The sequence below is a fragment of the Protopterus annectens genome, chromosome 8.part1 (genome assembly GCF_019279795.1).
Source record: "Protopterus annectens isolate FY-2018-M chromosome 8.part1, PAN1.0, whole genome shotgun sequence".
Classification (NCBI taxonomy): Eukaryota; Metazoa; Chordata; order Ceratodontiformes; family Protopteridae; genus Protopterus; species Protopterus annectens.
The window spans coordinates 92,500,789-92,521,545 of record NC_056742.1 but is presented as its reverse complement, the minus strand read 5'-3'; the positions used below and the strand labels follow the sequence as shown (position 1 = coordinate 92,521,545).

Below are 20,757 nucleotides of genomic sequence, written 5' to 3'. Positions count from 1 at the left end.
AATGTACACTGAATCTGTCGGCCAGAATGTTGGCAATATCTGTGGGTTCAGTGTATTTTTTGTTGTGAACTAATTCTGAGCATATCTGAGGGTTTCTGCCCAGGTTTCTAACATAGCTGAAGAAGGCTTTGTGATTATCTTTAGTGTCCTTAGCGATTTTTAGTAGCTTCCTTGTTTTGTTATACGATTTGTTAATGGCTGAGGTCCTGAGCCTTGGAATTTGATAATGGCAGGCTGAGTTAAAAACTAGATTTCTCCAAGGTGAGCTGTAGTTAGAACCTCACTGTTAAAGGGGGGTTCTCTTGGTATGTCCTTTGGCTATTGCATTTGCAGAGTATGATGAAAGTTGAGTGCGACAACTCTAGGTACTTGGTCCTTGTAAGGCAACATACTATTTAGAACCAGATTCATTTTAAGGCCATAGTAAATTTTGGTGTTTGACACTTTTTTTTTTTTTTTTTTTTTTTTCACAGTATCTATTCACTTGCCACAGCTTATTACCAAAGGAAGTCTGTGCTGTTCATTGAAATTCCAACTTGAACTCCATAACTGATCAAGATCAGTTAACGCAACACTGGCACTTAAAGCTATACTGCTGTGTGTTATGCTACACGCTTCATTTACACTAGGTAGTATCTCTAGTATTGGAATCTGTGTAGCTCCCCGCCAGGCTAGCGTGGTTGAACAAGCTGCAAGTCTTAGAACCATGAACCATACACATGCCACTAATGGCCTAAAGCATGATTATAGATTAGTGCGTGGGCTTTGCCACCTACTTCCTTAATTGTTAGTGTATCCCTCCCCCTTTAGGTGTCTGCACCATCTCTCATCTCCAGCAAAGATTGAGGTGAAATGTACATCCAGTCTTCCCTGGGCGAAGCATGCTTAACCTAGTCTATATCCTCCCTTCTGACTGTGTTTGCCTAAAAATGTGTAAATCCATAACCTGCATCATTCTTTCAGATTAATTTTAAATTTCTTTCATTGTCACTGTGTATCTATCCTATTGGGTAATTATTGGCTAAAGGCAAACTTCCCTATATTTTATGTGGCGCTTTAGTATTGCATCTGAATAGACTCCTTTCTCTGGGGGCTATGTATTCTGCGTACCTAGTATCAGCATATTATCCACACTTTCACTAGTAGCTTGAGTGGGTAAATGCGTTTGTAAGGGAGAGGTCAAATGTGGATGAACTGAATCTAGCAAATGTTAATGACAGTTGCTCTAGTCGGGTCTTCAGTACAGCATTTTGTAACTTCAGTTTCAATTATCGTGTTTGCTCTTTGGGACAGAAATGGTACAAATACGGTTTCCACCCCCACAAATCTGGCTTTTACACTGCTGGTTCACATGTATAAAACCAAGAGGGAAGAGTTTTGGAACATGTAAATACCAGAAGTGGTGTATAGGGGTCCAAAAAACTCTATTTGGGGAACTTGTTCACATCCGAATAAACGGCAAATAAAGCAGTGCAGCAATCTGGGCAAACTGCATAAAAACAAGAGGCTCCATAAAAAACTCAAACAGAATTGTAAAAGGATGAGCACTTTCACACCATGCTTCATCAGATCCTAACGGACAAAAAAAAAACAACCATCACAAAATTCAAACTATTAATGATGCAATGGTCTAGATTTCAAAGCCGGTTTTAAAGGTATTGCATAGTTTAAACCATGTACCTATGAGCCTTGAGTGTTGCTATCCGTTGCATCTAACTTTACTATATTCCCCCCGCCAGCAAACTAACCATGCCAATAAGTCAACTCTTGTTCCAGCAAGACAGCTTAGGTTAGTGATGTCCTTGTTTTACAGAAGTTTGCAAGGGATGCTGCTTTCAAGGTACTGTTTAAGGATAACGTACAGTCCTTGCCTAAACTCGTAAGGAAACAGTTTATTCGGTCTACAGCTGCCAGCTGTGGTTGAAGCATTTGTCAGTGTATACGCCCTGCTAAGGGCTGTGCAAGTGTAATGGACACAAATGTATATGTTGAAAGTATGTAAGAACTCTTGAGTACTAGGCTATCTGCCCGAAGGCATTTTATAAGCCTAGCCGCAATGTATTTGCTTTCATCACCCCCTTAGATTAGTTCCCTGTGCCTCTGTCCAGCAGAGCCATTGGTGATCCCCGGGGTAAACTGTTTCCCCATCCACTCGTCAGGGTTTCTCTTGAGTTAGCAAGGATCTCTGCCCAAAATAGATTGGAATCTTGTTCCAGAACATGGGAAGTCTCTGGGACAGGAATCTATCCCTCCAGCACGTCCTGTTGTGGTGAGGTTTAGATCCTACAGCATGTGGCTCAAGGGAGGGAATATGGTTTTCTTTAGGTGGAACATGTCCAGTTCTGGGTTGGACATGGCCTTGTATGGTGGGCAGAGATCACCTCTGAGTAGGCAGTATCCAACAAGAGTACAGTATCAGACAGAGTACAGCTGGAGTTTCATCAGTCTAGCTGCATAGGGAATCTGTTTTAGGTCATTGATCCTCTTGGTGAGGTACTTCTGTGGTCTTTCCAGCTGTTGCAGGTGTCTTGTAAGGTACATGCCAAATGAGGCATTGTACTCTGGGTCTGAGTGATGTGTAGAGGGGCACAATGACTTTTCTCAAATGATAGTGGTACGTATTTATCTGTAGCCAAATGAGGTGAACTGTTTTGTACGGGAAAGGTTTGTTTATGATTTTTTAATGTAAAATGTCCAAGGAACAATATGATTTTATGCTTGTAGAACGTCCTGTTTCCTCTTAATGGCCTTCCTAAAATACATAAAAGGAATGAGACCATCTTTCAGGCCTTTTGTGGCTGGTAAGGGCTGTGCGACAGAGCCCTTATCAATATTTGCCGAACATGAACTTAAACCTTTTTGGCACGAGCACCAGCAGTATAGAAAGATAGAGGAATTTCTATGGACTTTTGGTGAGGGTGCCTGCTGTTTTCCTTTCAAGAAAGGAATCTTATTTTGGTGACCTTGGACATTAACATGTTTACTATCATGCCTAATACCTAGGCATCTGGAATTTTCTTAATAGTTTTAGTGGCTTATCACATCAGCGCATTGACTTGATATCTACTTGATAGTTTATTTTGAAGTATGTTTTTGTGTTTGATATTTTCTGTTTGTAGCTGCAGGGTGCTGCCATGGGCATACCCTGTGCAAGTAGTTATGCCAGTTTGGTTTTAGCTGAATGGGAATCGTAGGTTTTTCCTGATAGTGCATATGGGCAATATCTTTACTATAGGTGTTTTGACTATTTTTATTTTATGGGAGGGTGTGAACTAGTTTGATTTTTGTTGATTTTTGGAACATAGTGGTTCCTGTTTCAGATTTACTATGCAATGGTTCAGGGAAAAATGGATTTTTAGATACAACTATAGTCAAATTCTGATGGCAGTATTGACTCACAGCTACACAGAAAGGAATGCAGGAAAAACTGTTGGCTAGGAGTAGTATGCATCCTACTAGGATATTCGGTAACATGAAGGGACAGTTCTTGCGTAATGTCCAGATTGCATACATGTGACAGTGACTTTCTACAGGCTACGAGCCATTTAGCAGACAAGTTGACAGGTAAGGGATATGATATGAAGTGGATCCAGCTCTAAAACTAGAGGTCCATGACCTTGGATGAACTGCAGGTAGACATTTGCTATATAGATTGGCATACCCCAATAATGTCAATAGCCCTAGGTGTAGCTTTTCTCTGAAATATAGTAGTATAGTAACTCTCTGCAAAATTAAGTAATTGGTTGATTCTGTTTAGACGACACCATTCAGAAGGTAGTTGGTCCCTAGCTTTATTTTTAAGAACAATCTGACATTAAAAGGGGAGTTCTGTTAGATCTTTTTAGGATATCTAGTAAGGTTTCAACTAAACTTGGTACCTTTCCCTGTAGATAATGCAAGGAATGTTATTTTTGTCATGCAGTAATACTTTTGTTCACCCATCTGCGTGTAGGCCGTATAAGTTTATGGTGCATGCGGACTGTTTGGTAACCTGTACAGACTGTATTGTCTTGTGTAGGCAAGACTAACCAGAGGTTGAAAGACTGAGTGTTGCAGCACCTGGGTGGTATTAGAAGAATGAGCTGTGGAATGCTTTGTATAAACACACTAGACCATGTGGGGCATTCTTTTAAGTTTACTACTATTGGCATTGTTAGTCTGCTAGAGGGATATTGTCAACCGTTATTAGAAATGCAGTGGATAGCAACACTCCAGCTCACCAGTTACCTGGTCTAAACTATACTATACCTTTAAAACCTACTTTGAAGCCTAGGCCATTGCATCATTGTTTGAATTTTGTGATTGGCTGTCCTATTTTTAAATCTGTTAGGATCTAATGAAGCTTATGTGGAAGCATTTATCCTTCTACAATTCTGTTTTATTAAATAGTTTTTTTACGGAGCCTCTTTTTATGCTGTTTGCCCTGGTTGCTGCACTGTTGTGTGCTGTGTATTTTCTATTTAACACAGTTCAGCTGTTAATCATTGGTTTTAGTATTTTTTTTTTTTTTTGTTCACATACCAGTTATACTGGCTTACTCTCTTTTCCAGAAGCTAGTTCATGAATTGTCAAATAGTGGAAGCTGTCTGCAAAAGCAATCCACAGTTTGGACTGACAGTGGATCTTCATTGGACTCTGCACTGATAGACCAGCTTGTGGTCAGTCAAACTTGTGTTCAAACCTTTAGTGTGAACCTGTATTGAAAACCATCCTTGTTGGGAATGTTTTTTTGTAGTCCCGTTCTAATGCCTGAGGAATTTAAATGTCAAAAAATAGGACTATAAAACTTAAGCAGTGTTTGAATTTTTGTTGACCATCCTCCAGTGAGGATATAAGGAGGGTGCTTCTTGAGCAAGAACTTTTCATTTGAAAATGTACTAAGTGGGTATGAACTGCAAGGCAGAGTGCTGTTTTGGCATGGCTTTAAGTTTATTTTGTAACCTGCTCAAAGTATAATGATATGGAAGTGGAGATGAGAAATGCAAAAAGTATCGCCAAGGTAAACTCCAGTATTAGTATAAATGAGGTTCAGAGGTATGTGCACAAGGGCGTGCACTATGGACTGGATGTTTTAATGGGTACAAAATGGAATGATGTAGATGTTTTGGTAATGGTGGTTAACTCTGTTTGTCTTACAGTGAAAAAGCACCTGCATATCAACGCTTTCACACCCTAGCTCAAGATCTTCCCCCAGGGCTTGCTTTGCCTTATAAATACAAAGTCTTGGCAGAGATGTTTCGTAGCATGGACACCATTGTGGGAATGCTGTTCAATCGCTCTGAGACCATCACATTTGCCAAAGTCAAGCAAGGTGTTCAAGACATGATGCGCAAGTAAGGAACTTTTTTTATACAGTCTTAGTTTCTCTCTGAAAAATGCCTGTTGGAGCTTTTTTCACTGGTTTTGCTAGTGTCAACTGGCACATGCCAACTTCAAGGGCTGCAGGAGTACACAATTTGCTGTGCAGTTGTAGTGCAGTCTAGTGGTAAATAGTGCAGCACATGCAATCATTGGCAGGAGTTTTGTGGCCTTTCTTGGATGGGTTAAGGATTGCTCCCAATCCCAGGTTCATTTAAGTGATCTTGACTGATGACAAGCTTTTGGAGCATGTTGCACTGTTATGGTAGGGCAGATCTGGTGATGTACAGGTCATGCTTTGGACAGTTACATAAGACCTCAAATTCCTTTTCTTATGATAGTATCCTGAAATACCAAAGTGAAAGACAGCCTTATCTGAGGACAGTAAGACCACAGCGTATGTACTGTTTGGGAGGGAGCAGCTATAATTGAGGCCTTTTGTTTCTCAAGTGTAGTCAAGTAACCGTGGACCATTTGTAGCATGCCATCCCACATGTGCAGACACACAGCCACTCAGTGTTAAACAAATTGATTGCTTGCATTCTTTTCAGAATTTAGACTGGGTGCTTGTTTCCCCTTTATAGATTACTGCTTCCCAAGCCCCACCTGTTTTACACACTTTGCATTAGTGGTACTCTTGATATGTTTCATCTGTCAGCCCCACTGGTTTCTGTTGGATGGGAAATGCTTGAGCAGGCATTGGCTCCTCCAAATGCAAGGGCTGCTGAGTTATTTTCAACTCATGTACAGACACCTTTGTACTGCTGTCAGAGCCCTTCACGTCAATTAAAGGATATTCCTGGAAGCTTCCAGTCCCCACCATATTTAGTGTGGTATTGGCCCATAATCCTACATTCACTTCTCCCTTAATATTCCACATGAGGCTTATTGAAGACCCTCTGAGTAATCACTCCTAAAACTATTTTTTCCAAAATGCCAAGTGTGTAAAATCCACCACAAGGAAGCTGTGATTGCTCAACCAACCAATAGAAAGTTGCAAATTCCCTCCAAATGACAAGTTCAGATAATTTATGCAGCTAATGGATAGGAGTTTGCTGATGAGGTGGTTCTCCCATTCACCACATAGCAGTTCTCCCGTTCACCATTAGAATGTGGTAATGTCCTACCTACCATCCTCCATGGTGATCTCTAGAAATAACCTCTCTAACATGAGAATCACTTAGTCTTGGCAGTTGGTCTTAACAGTTGCTCCTGTTGATAGGGATGACCAGATCCCCCACTTCCTTGGCATTAAACTGTCAAGCTGCAAGGTTTGACACTACCGTTTTGGTGCTCTGTAGTCTGGCCACAGCTGCCTAATCTCCAGATATTTTCAGGCTGTGAAAAATTGGGTAGGGGTGTTTGGCTGGAGGAACTTCCATTCTCTGGGCACTTAAATTCTTCAGGAGTTTAGTTTTTCCCTTCTACTTGCTCTTTGGATTTGACTGCATTTTGAAGTGTACAGAATGCATTTGTTTAAAACTGGCTGAAGTAATTAATCGGAGAAATGCATAGTTTCCACACCTGATTTGTGGTGCTTGATGTGTGAAGACTTTGACCCCATACAACTTTTTGTGAGATCTTTGTATGGAATGCTGATGGTACCAGTAAAAACAGCTATAATGCTGATACAAACTAGGTCCTTGTTCTGCCAGTTTCTTTTAAAATTTTTGAACAGTGTAACCCCATATTTTGCTTGCATCTGGCAATCCATATACTGTAGCTATTTGAGTGCCTTAAGTCTGAGCTAACTTGTCAATTTTTATTAACCCCCCCCCCCCATCTCATGTCTTCTGCAGACCTGATTTGTTGCCATATCCTGTTTACCTGTCCAGTTTTCTACATGTTATACTGGCACGCTTTACCCATCTTGTACAGATCATTCTGTTTACTGTTAGAGTTGTGGCATTAAAGTATCTCAAGTCTTTCCCTTGTTTGAGTACTTCCTGCACAGTTTTATTCTCTCGCTTTCTGTTCATGTTGCTAAATTGATGCCGCTGTTCTGCCTCTTCAAATTTTTGTATCGTATGACAATTTAGCAGCCCAATAAGGCTATGAATTGCTATCAAGCTTTCTCTAGTTTTTCTTCCATCTGTTTGCTTTGTTACTCTGAGCAGATTATCAGGATTACAGCTACCAAGTAAAGACTTGTCTAATGCTTTTACTCTATCGTGCTTGCACAGCTTTGGGAACTCTCTCGTAATGAAGTTTCTATTTGAGGTTCTGAGCATACACCTGCCTCTAGTGTAATCAAGTTACTAATGTTAACTCAGGCTAAGTAGCACAACTCAATCAAGAGCAGTCTGCTTGGTTTTAATAAGCAGCAATTCTTTTGAGTGCCGCTGTGTATTCATTGTGCTTTCCTGTGCTGTATTAGCTGGTATCATTAACTATGGTTATTTGGGTCAGCTTTTGCTGCTTTCAGTGCATTTACTAGGGCCAAGGCTCGTTTGACACAGTAACTGAGGTCTTCTGCTGTACCCAACACTACATGTACCAAAAGCCCAATTTTGGGCTGTTCAGTTTCAGTGCCCTCAACGTCACAGGATTTTGTATCCGTTCATTCTCCAGTCGCCCATCTCCAGCAATACTGATACCTTTAACTTTGTGTAGCATGTTACACTAATAACAATACTAAATGGTCTCGTAGACCTATCCAAACTGATTTCTGTGCTGTTCGTTTTGAAATAGGCCTACAAATATTCTCTTACTTGAATGTAATTTGAGGTGTTTAGCATTTTCCTGAGCCTCCTGAATTTGTTTTAAACATGGTTGCATGAACAGTCAGTTTTGCAGTACTGATGTAGGAAGTGATTTTTTTTATATTGTGGAATTTTTAGCAACCATTTCTATTTTAATTTCTAGACAGTTTGAGGAGCGCAACGTAGGACAGATCAAGACTGTGTATTCTACAGCATACAGGTTCCGGCAAGAAAAAAATATCCCAACATTCATAGATGGTATGAAGAAGTCCAGCTACCAGCTCACTGTGGAGCCTGTAGTAGATGGTGAGTTGCATGCACCGTTGTAGCACTAAGAACGGAGGTTTTAAGGATGTTTGAATGTTGCTGAAAAATTAAGTGTTCCGTGGTACCAGCCCAAACACGTCTTTGCTCATATGTCTTGATGGTTTGCTTCTCTCTCCTATCATACATTACCACTTCCCTCTTTCTAAGCAACTTCATATGCTTGACTTCCACCTTCACTTCTGTTGACTTAAGTGACCCTGCTTTTACTTTGAAATGGTGATTCCTTATTTGCCGTAAGCCTTCGGCTTACTCTGCTGTCCTTGTTCAGCTTCTGTTATAGCTCAGCATGTTATTTAATGCACGATTGTGCTGCTTAAGGCTGCTGACTCCTGTTCACCACTAACGCATTACAGAAATGTGCATGTAACCGATCACACTGACTGCAAGTGTACCTAGCCTGCTACATGAGCATAGTGTTTGAATAAATGGTTTTAATAAATGCAGTATTTTAAAGGAGTAAACTCTTTTCAAAAAAATGCAAGCTCCCATATTGCTTGATACGGATCCTACTTAAAATATCGTGAGCTTTATTGGCAAATAGTGTTGGAAGCTACTCAACAGCCAGGGCTAAATGATTTGCTTTCCATTCTGCCTGTTTTAAAACTAAAAGCTGCCAAACTGTAAATATCAGTAGAGGGCAGCACACAATTGATGAAGCATTATAGTTTATGCAAATTGTATTTTCTTATGTTAAAGACTTCATTATTTATTGCATATATACATTTTTAAGTATGAATATAGTTTTTTTTATAAAAGTTAGATCTATTGGCATTTGGGGAATTTAACAGTTTTATTTAACAAATGGTTCACGTTTTCTTCATTGGTGCTTTAATTGTTCGTCCAATGTTTTTCTGTTTCATCGTTTTAGCTCCCTAAACAAGCTTAAGGCATTCAAGTGTCTGAAGTTTTTCTACGAAAACGCCAATGATTTTAGCGTTAATCGTGCATTACTTTTTGTGGATTGAATAAATCATTTAACTCTGCTAGTTCTCAATTTGGTTGCTTACAGTGAATTGTGGTATTGGGACTTGAATAACCTATGTTACGTTATGGTCCTCATGGACATTATTTAAAAAAAATTCACATTTTTAGGGTGAATTTTTTAAACCGACTAAAGGGGTGCTATGGGTATTAGTTGTGCCCCCCTTTTTGCAAACTTAGTAATGTACAGATGGGAAAACATTTTTAATTCCCAGATAAATGGTGGACCTACCTCTGCTTCCTGGTTCTTTTTATTTTGTGGAAGAAAGATGGGCAAGTTATGGAATTTTTGATATTAACTGAGTATATAATGATTTTTAAATTTACTAGTACTCTTGGTAAGGAGTCCATTAACTATTTGGATGTAACTGTTGCTTTGGACAGGGACAAAAGGTTTCACAGTATACAGGAAGCAACTTTCTCGAATGACTATTTGGAATATAAGTCACCCAGATTACACAGAAATATTGTAAAAGGGCAGATGGTGAGGCTTGCCAGAATGTGTTCAAGTCAAGAGATTTGTAAGAGGGGAAATGGCTACCTTGGGAAAACCCCTTTATAGATAGGCTACCCGACACATGCTATACCCCATATGTGAGGAAGTTATAAAGAATGGGGAAAGATTTAAACCTTTAATAGGAACAACTGAACCTATAGGGAGCCCTGAGTTCCAGAACGGGGACAAAAATTAGTCGAGCATTGCTTTTAACATTTGGTGAGCAGAGTAAGGAAATTAAACAGTGAGAAGGAATTGGGTCATGAGTACAGATGACCTTATGGATTTTATAGGTAAAGAACCTGTTTGTGTTTAAAAGTAATTATAATTTAAATTTTTTATTGGATCACCCTGTTCATTCAAGTGCTCTACCAAGAGGGACCAGGAACTGTGGATCATGTGCCTACTGTCTGACATTTTGAGTGTTGAGTACATAGAAATAGGGTCCCCTAGGAGGAAAGTTGCACTGAAAAGGGGCTTTTGTGGATCTAAGGGGTTGGTGTATGTGGCAGTTTGTCAGAACTGTCAACAGTTCAATGTAGGCAAAACTGAAGGCTCTCCGTAGGAGAATATATGAAAACCTCTGTTATTTGACTTGAAGATGAGAACAATTCCCTATAATAGCCACTGGGGAATATACTACGTAAAACTTTTCACTTTGGGATTTTAGAAATTGTAGGAAGTGACTTGAGGGGAGGGAATTGGAAGATCATACTTGAGGGAAGAGTTAATGTGGCAGTTTAGACTAAATTCCACCCACCCCCTGGAAATGAGGCATGTATGCCAGTAAGTACAAGTCTTTAAAGCTTTAGAAGTTTTTAATCAAAGATTTAATAAGTCATTTAATATATAAAATGTTAATCATAGTTCTGTAATATTGGATTGCACGTTTAAATATCTGGAAGTGTTCTTGTATGTCATTAAGATGGTTCTGAATTTAAAAGCATTTTTAACTTTTGCCCTTTCAAGGACTATTCGTCTCTTAATTGACCCCTTTAATTCACCAGGGACCATTTAAGTATGGTATTGATGTATTTTAATTTGTTCTGAAGTTGTCTTGGGTTACAAGACGAAAGCTCACTTGACTACTGGTTTGGATTATTGTAATCGACTTATCTACTTGGAGGTTGCTGCGATATTTTTTTCCCATTTCCACAGGAATTGCTTTGTCTGTTCATTGGTGGAAGTTTGGCAAGTTCCTACCTGTTTTGTCTCTAAGAGCACCCACAAGCTTTGTTGGCCAGGCACCCTTAATGTTAGCTTGGTCATAGTGAATATCCCAATGAGGTGTGTGCCTAAAAATGATGCCTTGTGTGCCACTGGGAGAGTGTATGTCCAGTCCTGACTATAGGTTCTGTCTCTGCCAGTTGGTAACCCTAAAGTAGTCTGGATAAATATTTTGTGGTTTCAATCATGCCTACAGATGGGGGATATAAAGTGTTTAGCCAGATCAGATATGCACCATCTACATATAAACCATTATCTAGTGCTTTACTTGCCTTGGATTTGGTGCAGGGCCTTCTTTCCCAAACTTATTTGTTTTACATCTATTTACTGGGAAAGTCCAATGGGACACAGTCTTCAGTGGCAGCCTGGGGAGAGAAGTTCCACATTGAACATACAGTAACAGTACTGTACATTGGACAAAAACAGTAAACTAAAAGTTTGGGCAGCAGCTATAGTTAAAGGCTAATGGATTAATAAGAATAGATGACATGATGGATTTTAAGCAACTAAAGATTGAACAATAAGAAGAAAATGTATCCTTGTACAGCTCTATGTACATGGAGAGACCGCTATGACATTGTTTCTGGGTATAGTTTGCAAAGGAATTGAAACGTCTTCTAATATCAGCTGTACAAAGGCATAGTATTGTGTAATGGAGGCAAGAGGCATAGTAATTGACAGAACATTAGTCAGGTGAGGCAGAGGTAGTATCAGTAGCAGACTTGGTTCAGGTTGAGGTATTGGCTGCCAATTTACCAAACTGTACTTGATGCTAACTGGTGTACAGTTTCCAGGGTCTATGATGAGGCCAGTTTGTGTAGTGGTACTATGGTCACTTATGCCTTGGGTACTTATGTGGTGGAGCAGTTGAACCGATTTGAGGTCATCTGTGGATGCTGTTTTCTAATGACTAGGAGAGCCTAATATGCTGCCCAAATCCATAGAGCTAGAATTTTTGTTTTAGGAGAGTGCATTTAGGACTTGTGCAGAGGAAATTGCAAGGTAAGGTGAAAACTAACTCGAAGTCTGAACTTAACCTGTAATATAGGTGTCTGCTTTTGAAATCTGCTCCGCACATCTCTGAGGTTCATTCGTGTAGTTAAGTGATTGAATCCCATTTGTGGAGTAGGAGACAATTCAGTTTGTACCTGGCTTTTCAAGTTTTGCTTTTATGCCTGAGCTATTTGCGCACACTCATTCTACAAGCAAGATCCAATTTGTTTGTTGGGACTTTTTATTTTCTCTGGTTTATACAGTGCTTCTACCTAAAGAGCTTATTAACATGTAGGTTCTTTAATGCTGGAGTTGAGCAAGTTAGTGGAACAGAAGTGCTTTTGCTGAATGACCCAGGAGATGTCTAACATTAGATGCTTGAGTGTACTAGGGTGCTAATTTTGCAGTATTCCTTGAAACTGATCTTTTACGGTCAGATTTTCTTGGTGTGGGAAAGACTTTGAGACTGTGAAACACACTGGTGGTGTATTGAGTGGAGGAGAGTGCCTGTACCAATACAGGCAGCTTATTGGCAAACAGAGCTTGCATTTATAAAGCCAAGTGCTGTGCATATTTGGTTATGGTGTTTGACAGTTAAAATCCCTGTGTTTGGTTATATATTTGAAGACTATAGTATGAGAGGTTCTGTAATGCAGTAGTTGAAAGCGGGAGTTTGGACTAATGCTGGTATAGTTCCTTGCCTGAGATTCTGAACCAGTAAGGGATAAACCCAGGTAAGCGGTGTCCTCTGTGAATCGGAATAAAATATTTGTAATCCTAGGGTACTTCAAGATGGCTGCTCACTGATTTTACAGCTTGGTTTAATCCCAATGTGAAAACTCAAATCTAAGCTAGTGAATGTTTTGAGTAAATTTCAGTTACTGGCTAGTAAGTGCACTGCCTGGATGCCAGCAAAGAAGCATTTTAGAAAATCTGACACTAGCAGGAATTCTGCGTCTGATCTGCAAAAAGTAGTTCAAGCTTCAGCTTTGGTGCAAGACATGATTTTAGTAATGCTCTGAGATTAAACAAGACGGGAGTATATTAACCCCAATAACTCTGGAAGAAGCCTGAAACTGATTCATATGAGGGGGATTTAAACTACAAAAATCAGAGGTTGAAATGAAAAGGCTGGTTGAGTCTGGAAGAGAGGTTTAAAAAGAACATGTAGGGAAAACCTTCTCTTCTGCTCTACCAGAGAAGGTAGAAATGGACTGCTTTATGAAAGGACAAATAAGTGACTGAATTGGTAGTCCACAGCAGGCGTTGATAGGGCACACTATGCTCCAACCTGGGCATAAGGAAGCAGACAAGACTTCCTAGCAAAGATGTAGTCTTGCAGCAGAAAGTTGATTCTGACAAAACTGGCAGACAAACTAGTAAAAGTTGGAGACAGTGTCTGTAGAAAAGCATTACTCACTATACACCAGGCAGAGTAAATTTTATTCCAGCAATCCGGGAATATAGAGAGGCAGGTGTGAGACTCGAGCTGCTGTATATTTTTTTTCCTGGAGGTTCAAAGTCATTTTGCTGCAGAACATTTCAAGATTTTTTTGTCCAAAATGTGAGCTGCCCAACAGAAGGACTCTACTTCAGAGACTGTGCTAGTGAAACCTTTCCAATCTTCCAATGGAAAATGCTTTTGAGACAGAACCACAGGAGTTGAGTAGAACCAAGAGTACTTTGGAAACCAGAAACTGGAGCGGAGATGGAACATTAAGAACCTGCAACCTAGAAATGTGAGATTTCACAAAGTATGATTAATGCTTTATAATATGTGGAACAAGAAAACCTGGACATTACTAGATTGTTTTTACTTTTAAATTTGTAGGGGACTATAAAGATTATGCCCTACTTCATCCAAAAAACACCAACCTAAATTCACCTTTGGTAAATTTATGCCCTTGCAATTAGGAGACATTGTTTAAAACGCACATGATTTTACTTTAGTTTACAACATGAATAAATCATTTTCAGTTATTGTTGGACATACCTAAAATAGGTGCCCTTTTTACTCTCCATTGCAGTGTTTTACATTTCTTAAAACTGAACAGGGGAGAGAGCTTGGCCAAAAGCAAGTTTAAGATAATGGGCTGCAATATATGTTGAGGTGGTAAAAGTAAAATTGATATGCTTTTTGTGTAGGGGAATAACTGGATTAAGGCCCCTGACTTTTTAACAAGCCTGGGTAGAAGCAAGTTAACTCTTCATTACATTCAGTGCTTTTAGCAAATATTCAGTGCAGTACGAGAGGCTTGTAGCCGAAGTAAAATATCGGATTCCTACACTTCTATGGGGATGGTCTGATAGGACAACGAAAACCAATTTTCTTACAATGGCTAAAATGTTTCAGAACGCATTAGTCTTCTACAACTGGGAGAGCAATACGTAAAAACATCACACTTGCTGTAGGTAGCCTTTATTATAGGTAAGCTTGAGACTGTAGCTGTCAATCTGGGACAATTCTTATTAAGATTAAACATTAAGTTAATATGTGGATATTCTGTGGTTTTCATTAAAACCTTGTAATATGCAAGTGTCATGGATATGACTAACTGTATAAAAACTCAACCTGCCAGCCATTGCTGTAGGAATGCAACAAGCTAAAACTAGATATTTTGACCCGTTCACTTAAATGGAGCTATTGAAGTTTGCAATGTAATGTCAGTGGGTGGAGCCTCTGCCTTTTGACAGAATCGAATTATGTCCTCACATTTCAAATTCGTATGTCTGGAACCAGAGGGAATATGAAAAGTATAAATGGCAAACTCTTAAGTGCAAACTGTTTTATAGTGGTAGTCTTAGTTTAGGTCTTAAACTGAAGTCACAGTAAACACAGTAACTGTAATATTTTGTAAACTTGCAATATCTCAGCAACCACTCAAGTTAAAGCTTTTATCTGGCTGAGAGTTTTCATATGCAGCGAAGTTCTGTATTACTTGGTTGAGATATTTAGAAAAATGTATATCTCTCTAAATATAATGGTTAATACCTGCACTAGACAGAGCAAATTAATGCAGTTCATTTTAGTATTGTGCAAGCTTTAACATGAAATGTTTTAACCTTGTACATGGTTTCTGGAATTGATGCAGATATGAGTAAGCAATATTTTTGACCTAGAGGCATCAGTAGGAGTTAACTGCAGATGCACCTGGAGGCATTGCTCGGATTTAATGGGTTAAACCAGCTGTTTTACATGATGGGTGGGGATGATTGTATCCTAATGCTTCTCATATGTTTGAACATTAATGGTTTCACAGGTATTTACAAGAATAGTGAAATTTAAAAAAATGCAGAGTGCAAATAGGTATGCTCCAGGAGACTGTTATGAACAGAACATGTGAATTTGATAAGTGATTTCAGGATTGTTCATTGGAGACTAGTACTTCTATGTATTGCTAGAGGAGCCTCAATAGTGATAGGGAGGTTGTACTACTAAGGGCTACTGGCAAGAGTATAGAATTGCGTTGGTATGTATTCAAACAAACTGCTACAGTTGTGTTTTTAAAACTGGGAGAAGCCGGCTTTCAGCAGGAATATTGCTTGTAGATGGTGCCTGGAATTTGCAACAGTGAGGATGCATCTGGATGACCTTGAAGGGAAAGTTTTAGTGCAGATTTCTTGACCTAGAAGGGAATGTTTTAGTGCAGATTTGAGGAATTTATGAAAATATTTGGTATGGAAGATGTGTTCAGTAGTAGGAGCTTTGGAGAGCATTTACATTATCCAAGGCATAAAAACTGAGCTAAACAGACATCAAGGAACGTGTGCATTTTGAAAGGGAGAGTTAAATGCCCATTTCAGATCCTGCGCCAGTATGAAATGAGAATTTTCCCCACCTACATATTAAACAGAGGTATTTAAGGAATGGGTAGTAGAAATTATTCAAGAGTGGTTAGGGAAGATGGAAATTTCTGCAGGAAATATAGCTAGGGAGTGGGATAAAATGAGTTAAAAGCATGGTGGAAAAGGTTTAGAGCTGCTTGTAGAGACAAATGTTAAATATTGAACAGGGGGAAATTCCTTTAACAAGAGGAGCAACTGCAAAGTGTTGGAGAATAAGGGACCGTCTAGATAATGTGTGCATGAGTTAAAGATTGCTGTTATGCTAAGCTTTTATTAAAAAAAGCTGCTTTTCTGCTCAGGCCAGAGTAGAAAAGCTTGTTGCCAGGCTTGGGGAGCCTGTAGCAAGGAAAGTATCCAGAGATGTAGAGGTTAGAAGTATATATTTTGGAAATGTATGAAATTTTATAAAGCAGACAAATGCTGAAATCAAAGTACAAATGGAAATGTTTATGCAAGAATTAAATGTGCTGCAGAGGTAGTTGAGTCTTCATTAGTAAGACAGCAGGAGATGCAATAAAAAATGTATAATCTACCAGAAGTTCTCCAGGAATAGATGGTATTCTCGTCAAAGTTGGTTGGGAAGAAAGTGAAAGCTTTGGAAGGTTTTTAATGTTTGGAAAGAAGCACCAACTTCTGGAGGAGGCTTTGGTGGCTGTAATACCTAAAGATGGTAAAGATCCAGTTTTTATATATGTGTATCAATTCTAGACTGAATGTAAAGCATGTATAATGGCTAAAATGTTGAAGCCAAAATATGGATCAATGTGGTTTTGTGGAAGGGAGGCAGACATTTGACAATTAATACAATGATCCATGGAGAAGCATGATGGGAACTACTACTATTGGTGAGTACTGATGCGGGGAAAGCATTTGGCAATGCCCGTGGAGATTTCGAGTAGGTCAGTGGAATTATTTGCATTCCCTGAAGCAATGAGGTTAATTTTCACCTCCGATCTCACTTCAATTTAAAGTAAGGGGTTGGACATCCTCAAGTTGCACAGAGGAACCAGGCAGGGCTGTACTCAAGTTTTTAGAATTTCCAAAGAAAATAAGGGATTCATTCAAGGGTATAATTGGTATAGTAATCAAATGCTGGGTTCCTTTTTTGCATCAGAAAAGGACACTAGTGTTGTGGAACATTGAGACATTAAGTCTTTTTGGGATACAAAATTACTGAAGATATTAGACAATGGGTGTGAACTATGTACCAACCTGGCAGACTGGTTCAGCAATACCAGTATCTGGCATGATTAAAATGGCACTTAGGGCTATGGATTAAAGGATTGTTATGGTAGTTAAGGATATGTGGAAAGAGACTTAAAGATGCACACACCTGAGAGCTCTGTTTTTTTATGGATATGACTAGTAAGATAGAAGTAATGAAAATGTGTAGTCCATTTAGTTTTTTACATGGGTATATTCTCAACCAGAGGAGAAATTGTGAATGAGTTGGGAAGATTTTAATCGGGGGGGGGGGGGGGCAAGACTAAAGTGGAATCAGTTCATCCTTTCAGTAAAGCAAGGTAGTTTGGGATTACCTGCTTTGGATTACTCTGCTATACAGTTACTCCTATACACAGTGCAAGTAGAAAGGGATGATGAAATGGCAGAGATCACAATATGGGAAGAGACTGGGATTTTGGATGCAGATCCTTAAGGAGAGTAAAGCCATACAGAATATTCATGAAGTAGCAAAGTATGCTAAGAACTAAATCCATGCAGGAATGCAGAAAGATTAGGATTAGGGATGACTGCAGTTAGGTATACAGAATAGGCAAGAGCAGGCTGGATTTTACTGGAGAAACCTTAGATGTTCGAATGTATTCACTGTTGCAGTGATTACATTTTGAGCAATCTGCTGGCAGGTTGCCCTCAGTTGGCCTGAATAACAAAGTCTTGGGTCCTGTCAGTTGCGGTTTCTTCCATGTCAGGTCGTCGGGGGTATAAAAGATGCTGCCGACGCAATTTTATTCAGTTTTTCTTGCGATCTGCTTCGGGCACTGTGCAGCAAGTGCCGGTCGGCCGACTTCTGAAATTTTCGTATTCTAGTTTCAGAACCGAAGTCTTCAAACTAAAGCTAAGTACCCCATTGGGGAAACTTTTTTTTCTTGCTGCTTACCGATGTCAGGAAAAGTTAATAATTGCATTACTTGTGGGAAGCAAATGCCTCAACAGTTTTCATTTGTACTGTATTCCTTGCCTAGGCCCAGATCATAATGTGCCTTGCTGTCTGTTTTGTGCTAGATTTAACCAACGCACTAAGCGTCTGTATATTTGCTTCTAAATATTTTGGTACAAGAACAGAACAGGAGATGTAATCATGTACTTCAACAGATAAACACTTACTTATATAAAAAAAAATAATAAGAAACAAACATGATTACACATTATTGCCGCATTAAGCATCATTTATGAATAACAAACAACCGGAATTTGTCTGCTACTATGCTGCTCTGTTAAGAAATAAAACGGCTTACGCCGCGTCGGCGCGATATGTAAACAAACTATCGAAAAGAGCCGGCTTGTGCTCATGCTGCTAAGATTAAACGAATGTGACTCCACCGATTTAGCCTAATCTGACAGTTTTCAAAATAAAACCTATAAGCTGCTAACGTTCTTAAAAGTGCCGCTTGTGTTGCAACGGGGTTAGTGTTCTTAGTTGCTACATATTGTACAAATTAATAAAATCTAAGCAGACATACCTAGTTATATCATCAACAATGTTGGTTACAAGCAATCCCGAATTAAAAAATTTAGTAAAAGCAGAGACATACTAAATTCAAAATAGCCCCGCATGCGACATAATCATTACTACCCTGAATTAAACCAACCATAAACAACTTTTTTCGCAGATAAAGAAATGTCACACATCAACATAAACTAAAGGCATCATCTCAACACAATGACTCTGACTTTGTTGCAGAACAACTGTTAAACTTATTATAAAACTCACACAGCGTCATAAAACTCAATAAACGTCACACATGTGCTGTGTAATACTTAGTAATCAATGACATATCTAAAGGTTCACTACAAGAGCTGCTGTAATCTTCTATATAATAAAAAGCAGGCATATGTAAAAGCCGAATGTAAACAAACTGTCAAAAGTGGTGACTGTATCTTGAAAAATAGTAAAGGAGACTTTAAGATTTATAACTTTACTGATTTTAAAATAGAGCAAGAATTGATAGATCTCCTAGCTTTAGGCAACTCATTTGTTCCCTCTTGTCATTTTAATCTTACAGAAACCATAATTGATGTAAAATACTTTACAAGAAAACTTAATTTGGGTCTACTTTTTTCGTTTCCCATGCAGTGTGAACTAAACAACTTGAGATTGGCAAGTGTGTATAATCCACCTTTACATCCTACATTAGCCTTATTTGAACAAGCCTGCGAGGTTGACCTTAGACACCTTGATACTCAAGCTAAACACTTGGTTAGGAAACCTAATTTCAACATCACCAAAGAGCAGTACAATTTACTTAGGGAGCTTGGTAATATACCCATACGAGTCCTTAAACCTGACAAGGGTGGGGGGTTAGTTATACTAAACAACGATGACTATTCTGAACGAATGAGTAAAATCTTGAATAGTCCAGCTTATAGACCCTCCTCACTCAATGAAATGAACATCACTTTTTCTAGAAATAGAGGTTACTTTAGGGACCTATTTCTAGCAGGAAAAATCAGTAATGAGGTTTATCATTTTATTGACATCTCTTTACCTAAAACACCTGTAATTTTCGGTATTCTAGTAAATATCTTAAAATGATACCCTTTCTGGCTAACATCAACCAGCTTAAAATTGACCACAGATTCAACTTTCTGACAGTTGATATCGTGGACTTATACACATCCATTCCTCACCAGGAAGCATCAGAGTGGGTGGGTCTTTTGCTGCAAGAACTGGGAGCCCCCCAAATGGAAATAGACACTGTCACTGAACTTATTGATATTATTCTTACATCTAACTTCTTTTTGTTTGAAAATCAATATTTTCTACAGACTCAGGGGACATCAGTTGCAAATATAGTAGTGGCCTATTGGGAAAAAAAGTTTCTTCTTTCCAACCCTCAAGTAGCTAGACATGTCATTTATTATACGAGATACCTGGATGATATATTCATCCTTTTCCAAGGATCTGAACAGGAAGCAACTGCCATCATTGAATTTATGAATGGCACTACACCCTTCTTCAAGTTCACCTTTCATTTTTCTACTGATTCTATAGATTATTTGGATGTTTACCTTGAAAAATCTGATACGAACAACACATTAATTTCATCTATACATAGGAAGCCCACTTATTGTAATTCACTTCTCCATTTTTCAAGTCAACACCCTTTTAGACAAAAAAGATCTATAGTGAAGGGTCAACTGATCCGAGCAGCTAGAATGTGTAGCACCTTGGACCTTTTCAAAAAGGAATGTTCATTCCTTTTTGATATGTTTTGCAATCGAGATTACCCAGTTGACCTATTGGAGGACTTGATCACAGAAGTCATGACTAAAAGATTGGAGGGTGTTTACAGACCACTACTTAGCAACACTTTAGGACATATTAGGGATGATTCCACAGCTGACAATTTTATGTTAACATCAAGTTCCCCTGTTTCTTCTGAACTATCTCTCAGTAACAAAGAGAATAATTTTTCCCTTAGTTTTATAACAGTGTACAACATGGATTCTAGGATGATTAACTCCATTTTATTTAAAAATTGGTTCTACATCTCTAGTCACAGTGGCTTAGGTGAAAAATTGGGGGAAAAACCACTGATAGTTTATAGAAGGGGCAAAAACCTAAAGAACTTTTTAGAAGCAAAA

General features: G+C 38.8%; 1 protein-coding gene across 2 annotated transcripts in view; it reads left to right on the top strand.

Moving 5' to 3' along the window:
* The window catches only part of CDT1 (chromatin licensing and DNA replication factor 1), a 210,292-nt gene that overhangs the window by 29,084 nt on the left and 160,451 nt on the right, over window positions 1-20,757 (top strand). For both annotated transcript variants that reach the window (XM_044081703.1, XM_044081702.1), the window contains exons 4-5: window positions 5,139-5,333; window positions 8,224-8,366. In XM_044081703.1, coding sequence (XP_043937638.1) covers window positions 5,139-5,333; window positions 8,224-8,366 — 338 coding nt within the window. The remainder of the gene's footprint in view (window positions 1-5,138; window positions 5,334-8,223; window positions 8,367-20,757) is intronic.